Here is a 9,176-nt window from a genome sequence, read left to right on the forward strand (position 1 = left end):
AAGATCCTCCCACATAGCTCCCTCCCCTCAACCCCACCCCCAAAACCAAAAAGGTTTTAGAGAGACTACGGTTTTAGAGGACCATTTCTTGAATTACTGTCCTCGTTTTTAAAAGAAAGAACTCAATATGTACAACTAGGAGATAATGTTTCTTCAGTCAGTAGTGTTAAATTTGGAGTACCTCAAGGATCTGTTCTTGGTCCCCTGTTATTTCTAATTTTTATAAATGATTTATGTAGAGCTTTTAATATGATATCGTATGATCTTGACATTGGATGTGACGGGGAAAAAGTAATTGTTCCCAGCTTTGCGGATGACACTCATATAACTGTGGCTGCACGAACAGGAATTCAGTTGTTGAGTCGTATTAGTTCTTGTCTGGAGTTTGTACAAAATTGGATGAAGCTTAATAAGTTAAATTTGAATTATAGTAAATCTTGCTTTTTATTGTATGGTAGGAGCTCAAATTATTACCCTTGGATAGACAGACTTAATATTGCTGATATGGGTATTTTAAGAATGAATTGTACAAAATATCTAGGAGTTTTAATTGATGAATGTCTCAGCTTTAGAGAACATATAGATTATATTAGTCTTAAACTCGCTAGGAATGTAGGCATTTTAAGAAAGTTGCAGTATATTTTCCCAAGAGATATTTTAAGAACAATGTATTATTCCTTAATTCATCCTTATCTGCTATATTGTTGCAATGTTTGGGGTAGTACATTTCCTTCTCATCTCGATCGTGTTCGAGTTTTGCAGAATAAAGCGCTTCGAGTGTTATGTGGTGTAGGTTTTAAAGACTCGGTACAAAAGAGGTATATAGAATGCAAAATCTTGCCTTTAGCAGGACTTATTATTTTTTATCGAAGCCTGTTTATATATAAATATTTTCAAAATTGTTTACCAATATGTTTTAAAAGTATGTTTGAATTAGGAAGTGATATTCATACACATTCTACGAGACAGTCCGATATAATTCGTCGTCCGCTTACTATTACCCGTAGATCTCAATTCTCTATTCGGCATCTAGGACCCCATGCATGGAATTGTTTACCTACGACTTTGAGAAACTTGGATAGTTTTCTTGAATTTCGGCGGGAATTAAAGCTATTTTGCCTTAATATTTACGATTTTGATAGTTGAGTGGACCTCAAGTGGAGCCAAGATGTTGGTTTTGATTTTGGCGATACTGGTAAAGTGATTTTAGTTTCTTTTTGTTTTGTCTCTTTTGAAGTGTAAATCCGTTTCGATTGAAATGCAGGGTAATTGATTATTTTTTTTCTTCTTCTTTCTTTCTTTTTTCTTTTCCTTTTCCTTTTCTTTTTATTTTTTCTTCTTTTTCGTATTGTTTTATTTGTATGTGTATTGGGGTTGTAAGCCCAAACAAGCTTTGCTTCGGGCCATTTGCTTGTTTTGTTTTGTTATTTATATTAATAAACCCATCTTTCTCTCTCAAAACACTGGCTGAAGTTTGTAACTTGCAGCCCCTCTCCTAGGGACTGTGGGGGAGTAATTCATTCTAAAAGACATAGTTATTATGGTTTTTGACTATGCGGAACAAAATGGCTATCTCAAAATTTTGATCCGTTGACTTAGGAGAAAAAATGAGCGTGGGAGGGGGACTAGGTGCCCTTCAATTTTTTGGTCGCTTAAAGAGGGCACTAGAAATTTTTATTTCCGTTAGAATGAGCCCTCTTACGACATTCTAGGACCACTTGGTCGATACGATGACCCCTGGGGAAAAAAAACAAAGAAATAAACACGCACCCGTGATTTGTCTTCTGGCAAAAAATACGAAATTCCACATTTTTGTCGAATTTCTGTTCCCCCGTGACATATTTCTCCAAGGAAAGATCCTCCCACATAGCTCCCTCCCCTCAACCCCACCCCCAAAACAAAAAAAAATCCCCTGAAAACGCTGTACATTTCCCAATAACCATTATTATATGTAAACACTGGCCGAAGTTTGCAACTTGCAGTCCCTCCCCCAGGGACTGTGGGGGAGTGAGTCATTCCCAAAGACATAGTTATTATGGTTTTTGACTATGTGGAACAAAATGGCTATCTCAAAATTTTGATCCGTTGACTTTGGAGAAAAAATGAGCGTGGGAGGGGGCCTAGGTGCCCGCCAATTTTTTTGGTCACTTAAAAAGGGCACTAGAGCTTTTGATTTCCGTTAGAATGAGCCCTCTTACGACATTCTAGGACTACTTGGTCGATACGATGCCCCCTGGGAAAAAAAACAAATAAACACGCACCCGTGATTTGTCTTCTGGCAAAAATTACGAAATTCCACATTTTTGTAGATAGGAGCTTGAAACTTCTAAAAAAGGGTTCTCTGGTACGCTGAAACTGATGGTGTGATTTTGTTAAGATTCTATGGCTTTTAGGGGTTGTTTTCCTATTTTTTAAAATAAGGCAAATTTTCTCAGGCTCGTAATTTGTGATGCGTAAGACTAAACTTGATTAAACTTATATATTTAAAATTAGCATCAAAATGCGATTCCTTTGATGTAGCTATTGATATCAATACCCCATTTTTTAGAGTTTTGGTTGCTATTGAGCCGGGTCGCTCCTTACTACAGTTCGTTACCACGAACTGTTTGATAAAATAGTTTTTAGATGTAATTGGATATTTTGAATTGGATAATTGGAGTTCACTTCATGCGTTCACTACAGAATATCTAATCAATTGACCATACGTCACTGTGACGTGTGAACTAGCCGGAGGCGATACAGAAGTTGGATACTTGTTACCACAGCCATAGACACCAGTTGCGCGGAGTCGTATCTTGCCCATAGAAAGCTTTCAACATGCACCTTTGGACTATGCGTTAACCTCCAGCGCTCCCACGACTAATCAGCGCGGAAAGATCTTGGTTCTATCGTCGATATCGCGACGTTAGCTACGTTTGCGCAACTGGTGTCTGCATAGGCTGTGGTTGTTATTGACGATTGAGATTCATTTTTTGGATTTTCGTATGAAAAAAAAAGTAATTAAGAAGGCGTTATTATAGCATTTTTATTTGTCATTTGTCATGGCTCTCCCGCAAGTTATGTTCGATAAAGCTGTCGGAGAGTTAAAACAGCAGCTGGACCAGAAGCTTTCCAAAATGGAGCAACTTTACAGAAAGAAATATCTAATCTGAAAAAGATTATCGCTGAAAACGACTCCTTAATCAACGAACTTCGCCATGTTGTTGAGATACAGAAGAAACAATTTGAGCTTGTTAATACAGTTATGAAAACTCGATTTATTTTTGGGACAAAGAGCGCAGTAGCGATGCTAGCGGCTGGAGACAGGAAACTGGCAGTCTGAATCTAAGAGATCGGAGCAATTGGACATACAAAACAAAATTGCGCTCCCGCCTATTTTGTTGTATTACGATCTAAGAGGCGCCGAGTTCAGAGTTCTGTACCAAAAGCTTCACATGGGCAAGATAGGAGTTTTCATAACTGTACCGTATATCTAAGCTGTGGCGCCTATTACACCTTGATGTTCGGGAAAGCTGACACAATCTATTAGTGCGCGGACTACCAAAAGGAAAAAAAGGTGAATCACTTGAATTGAAAGTACACACAGTGCTAAAGGATAAACTAGGATTAGCTGAAAAAGTAACATCACAAGGATGTTTCTCCTGAAAGAAAAATTATCCAGTGTGTCCCAAAGAGGAAAGAAATTGTCATCCCCTTCAGTACTTTTTTCAAACCTGAGATATGGTAAGTATTTTCGATGTTGATTCTCCTTCCGGTGATGGAGTAGAAGGCGTTCCACCCAATTATCTAAATTTACTTGAAAAGAATCCCGTGCATTTAGTTGAAATTTTAAATGGATCAGTGGGAAGTAACCCTAAGTAGTCCTTAGTAATTTTATGGTTGATAGTGTGGTTAAAACTAAGTATGAACCTAGGGTTGAAAAAAAGCTTCCAGACGTCCTGACTGCCTTAGGACTCTGGACCTTAATGTTCAAGGTTTTTCATCATCATTTGATCAACTGAAACATTTATATATGGATTGTTCTTATCCAGATATCATCGGACTCTGCGAAACTTTTGTCACAAAAATATCTGAAGTAATCCTTGAAATTCCAGTGTATTTTTTTGAAATCCCAGTTTTTGCAATAATTTTGAAATTCCTGGAATTTCAGTGAAATTCAAGTATATATAATATACACTACCCCTCTTTTCACCGTATGCATTTGAATGAAATTGTAAGATAGCTATTTTGTTCAGAATAGTCCAGAAGATATATAATGATGCCTCCAGTGTTGACATAACCTCCCAGGGCCCTGGTGCAAGGGCTGTAATTTATTCTCTGTGAGGGTATAAGGTTTTATTGAAAGGGTTGTCGTATGTACTTCAGAGGGGTCTCATTGAATCGGTAATCAGAAATTCCAGCGCCCTATTTAAGTGTCAAAGTGATCAGAGGGTGGCTACCCCGTCCCCCCACGTCGTGTTTTGCCGAAATGCATTGAATTGAAATTATGAGATAGCCATTTTATCCAAAATAGACCATTTAACAAGGCTTTTGGAGTTGACACAAACCATCAGAGCCAGGGGGGGCAAGGGTTTTAAATTATGCCCAGGGGGTATTTAAGGTTTATACAGAACAAGTGATTGTATAAACTTCAGGGATGGCTCATTTGGTTGGAATGTGGAAGGTCTAGTTCCCTTCTAAGAATCAAAAGTTGTAGAGAGCAGCCCCGGGGTATAAATTACAACCCTTGCCCCATGACTTTGGTGATTTGTTTCAGCCCACAAAGACTTATTTTATTATATTTGGACTATTTTAAATTAAATGGATGTCTCAAAATTTCTGTTAGATGCATTTCGTGAAAATAAGGCGTGTGTGTGTGCGCGGAAGAGGGGGGAGGGGTAGCTGCTCTCCGGTTACTTTGACTCTTAAGAATAGTATTATAGCTTCTGATTACCATACAAATGAGCCCCCTCCCGAGTTTATACGACCAAGCTTTCTATAAGAGCCTTATATGCTCCGAGGGCATCACTTACACCATTACCCTTAGGGCTGTGGGCTGTTGTCATCCTAAAAACCGTAAATTGCAAATTTTTAAACCATTTTGTTGGCTATCGAGAAATTTGAATTGGATGTGTCTGGAGAAATAATGAACGTGAGAGGGGGTTGATTGCCCTCCAATCACTTCTGACAATTAAAATGAGCACTAGTCCTTTCAATTTTCAATCAAGTGAGCCCCCTTTGAAGTTTTTACGACAACTCATTCGATACCAAGTACCCTGGTCTAAAAAAAAGAAAAAAAAAAAATAAAAAAAAAAAATTAGTAAAGTGCAAATTATGCTCTGGTCATGAGAAGGCATGGGGGTTGTCAGCCCTATTCATGTTAATTTCTGCTCATTTTGAGTTTGACTTGGTCATTGATTGTAATTACTCTTTATTTCGTTTTTTTTTATTTATTGATGCTGATTTGTGGCTGTTTAACGTTTGAAAAATTATTGTTGTTATTTCGGTGCATTTTTGGCGTAATGGAGCACTTTACTTTTCTTACAAAACCTTATTTTGTGGCAAAAGTCTTTTAAAGTAATAATAAAAAATAGAATGTCACTAAGGATTTTAAGGAATGATAAAAGTCTATTGCGAAAACAAAATAATGACAATTTTGATAGATAGCCTGAACATTCTTAAAAATGGTGTACATCGAAATAAAAACTGCTTCATTGGAATTACCATTGTCAATACCCCAATAAAGGAATGCTTTAACTCCCCAGTCTTGAAGAGCAACTTTGTTCTTTTGTGTATTAAAAAGCAAATATCCCTTCAGTATTTTGAATAACCAATTCAGACGCTTCAAACTTGACTATTCGGAGTTTAAGAAACTCATATCCTAGGAGTAGGCAACATGGAATTAAGTGATATTTTAGTAATATGTGTAATCTACATTATTATACGAAGAAGCTTAACACCCTACAAACCATTCCGAACCCCCTTGCTAATTTCAGTAAATAACCCCTTTCCTAATGTAAAAAAAATCAGTTGACTCGTGCCTATAACTCTAACTGTGCAGCTGTACAGTATTTTTTGGAGGGGGTAGTGGAATAAATTTTTGTGCTTATTTATTATAGCTACAACACTCAAGTTCTTAATCAAAGTAGAATATGATGAAAACATTAAAGTTTAGAATTATAGAATCCTTTGAATTATTTAAAATCCTGAGATTTAAGTTGGTAATATTATTCAGACAGGGGACAAACTAAAAAAAAAAAAAAAAAAAAAAAAAAAAAAAAAAAAAAAAAAAATAGTAAAGTGCAAATTATACTCTAGTCATGAGAAGGCATAGGGGTTGTCAGCCCTATTCATGTGAATTTCTGCTCATTTTGAGTTTGACTTGGTCATTGATTGTAATTACTCTTTATTTTTTTTTTTATTTATTGATGCTGATTTGTGGCTGTTTAACGTTTGAAAAATTATTGTTGTTATTTCGGTGCATTTTTGGCGTAATGGAGCACTTTACTTTTCTTACAAAACCTTATTTTGTGGCAAAAGTCTTTTAAAGTAATAATAAAAAATAGAATGTCACTAAGGATTTTAAGGAATGATAAAAGTCTATTGCGAAAACAAAATAATGACAATTTTGATAGATAGCCTGAACATTCTTAAAAATGGTGTACATCGAAATAAAAACTGCTTCATTGGAACTACCATTGTCAATACCCCAATAAAGGAATGCTTCAACTCCCCAGTCTTGAAGAGCAACTTTGTTCTTTTGTGTATTAAAAAGCAAATATCGCTTCAGTATTTTGAATGACCAATTTAGACGCTTCAAACTTGACTATTCGGAGTTTAAGAAACTCATATCCCAGGGGTAGGCAACTTTGAATTAAGTGATATTTTAGTAATATGTGTAATCTACATTATTATACGATGAAGCTAAACACCCTACAAACCATTCTACACCCCCTTGCTAATTTCAGTAAATAACCCCTTTCCTAATGTAAAAAAAACAAACAAGTTTTTGACTCTTTCTCTTAACTCTACATTTTAAAACAGTAAAAAACTTTAGCGTAAAGAGCGGGGCATTGAGAAGGAAAAGCCCCTTTCATATACGGAGTAATTTCTGTTCGTTTTAAGTTTTAATGTCGCTCCTTACTTTCATTTAAAAAAACTTGTTTTTTTTTATTTAATTTATTATAGCTACAACATTCATGTTCTTAATCAAAGTGGAACTGGTTTCTCTAAAGCTCAATCCTAATGAAATATGCCAAAATATGATGAAAACATTAAAGTTTAGAATTATAGAATCCTTTGAATTATTTAAAATCCTGAGATTTAAGTTGGTAATATTATTCAGACAGGGGACAAACAAAATATAATATTTGTTTTATAAAAATATTAAAAATCTTACTAAGTCAGGTCAACATTTATTTCAAATACTTCCAATTAAGTCAAATTCAAATGCTTCTAATAAACTGAGGACTTTATTTGAAATTTCTTATATAATTCTGTTTTCCTTACTCTTCCTCCATCCGATTATAGCGGCTTCCTCTTCCCCTTTGAAAATCTTGCCTTCCTCTGCCTTCATTTAAATTTCTAGTTCCTCTGCCCCTGATAAAGTAATTATGTTCATCGGCAGTGTGAGATCCTCCTCTATCATAGCTCCGTATCTCTCCCTCATTCTCCCTACCTACGATCCTTCTATAGCTATTTGCTCCTCTGTTAAACTCTCCATTTCTTCTGCCTCTACCTGCGAAATTATTCGCTTTAGCATCGTAAGAATCTCCCTTGAATTCAGTATTAATTTGAGTGTAACTTGAACCGCCTTTGTATACCTCATAGCTACTTCCTCTCCCTCTGCCTCTGTTAAAATATGGCCTTCTACTGCCACTGTTAAATTCTTTTCTTTCGCTGTCTCTGCTAAACTCCGACCTACCTCCACCATAGTTAGAATTTTGAATTCCTCTACCTCTGTTAAAGTCGGGCCTTCCAGTACCTTTGTTAGGGTCAGATATTCCTCTACCTCTGTTAAAGTTTGAACCTCCTCTGCCTCCATCCCTATCATACGTACTACCTCTGACTCTGTCAGGGTGAAATGCTTGTCCTCTGCCTCTGTTTATGCCGCGCATATATCCCATTCCTTGGTTTTCCCTAATTGTACCCCCTCTGCCTCTGTAAAGATTACTTCCCTTCCCTGGACAGTTGCGCTTTCTTTCCAGGAAGCTTTCTACATCTTTAAGAGAACTTGGCTTCACCACATTCCCTTGATCACGTTGATCTTGACCGCTTATCTTCTGGTTTGGGATATTTTTCGGTTTGCTTTCCTCCAATAGATCGCTTCCTTTAGCTGGAGTTTCATTTTTCTTTTTGTTATTAAATCTACACTTTTCTCTGGCTTCAGCCTCTTGACCATCTGTTGCGTTACTTTTACCTGTCTCATTGGGTACCTTTTCTGTGTTAGAATCGACACAAGCTGGATTATTCCTCCTTTTCCTTCGACGTCTACGCCTTTTGGTTCTTTCTGTATTTTCGCCATCTTTTGCTTCAGACTGACTTACATCATTGTGTTGTTCGTCAATATTCTCAGAATTTTGCACGTTAGTGACTGCTATTTTTTCGCTAAGAATGTTTATATTCGGTTCAGTGTCGCTTTGTGCTCTTGTCATATCTATTGTTTCTTTACAAACATCAGTGGTTCTTTGTGTATTTTCATCATCTTTTGCTGCAGACTCGCTTACGTCGTTATGCTGTTTGTCAACATTTGCAGAATCTTGTATTTTAGTTCGTGCTATTTGTTCGCCAAGAGTATTTATATCCTGTTCAGTGACACTTTGTGCTCCTGCCGTATCTACTGTTTCTTTACAAAGATCATTGGCATCGCCTTTGGGCTCCCTCAAAACACTAGTTGCTTCAAACTCCATAATATTTAAACGCTTTATAATAGAAGAATTAAGTCTTATAAACAGTAATTTTTGAGTGACGGACAAACGATAAAGAATTTTAAATATATCTTTTTTATTATTCTACGAATAAGAACATTGGACACAAAATTTTGTAGCCAAAAATAATCAAGTTATTTTTTACTTTTTCACTTTTTGTCTTAAAAAAAGGTAACAAGATAATCTTAGAAAAACCTGCACTGAAAAATAATAATGACGTATTGATGTTGACAATGACGTTTTAGTAAGCATAATGACATCAAGTTTACA

At 36.1% G+C, this 9,176-nt stretch overlaps 1 protein-coding gene across 1 annotated transcript; it reads right to left on the bottom strand.

Annotated features, from left to right (window-relative positions):
* Nucleotides 1–7,484: 7,484 nt before the first annotated feature.
* LOC136028547 (uncharacterized) lies at nt 7,485–8,888 on the bottom strand. The gene has a single exon (XM_065706393.1). It carries the CDS (start codon nt 8,886–8,888, stop codon nt 7,485–7,487), a length of 1,404 nt encoding a protein of 467 aa, XP_065562465.1.
* Nucleotides 8,889–9,176: the final 288 nt, after the last annotated feature.

The sequence above is a fragment of the Artemia franciscana genome, chromosome 6, assembly GCF_032884065.1.
Source record: "Artemia franciscana chromosome 6, ASM3288406v1, whole genome shotgun sequence".
In the NCBI taxonomy this organism is placed as follows: Eukaryota; Metazoa; Arthropoda; class Branchiopoda; order Anostraca; family Artemiidae; genus Artemia; species Artemia franciscana.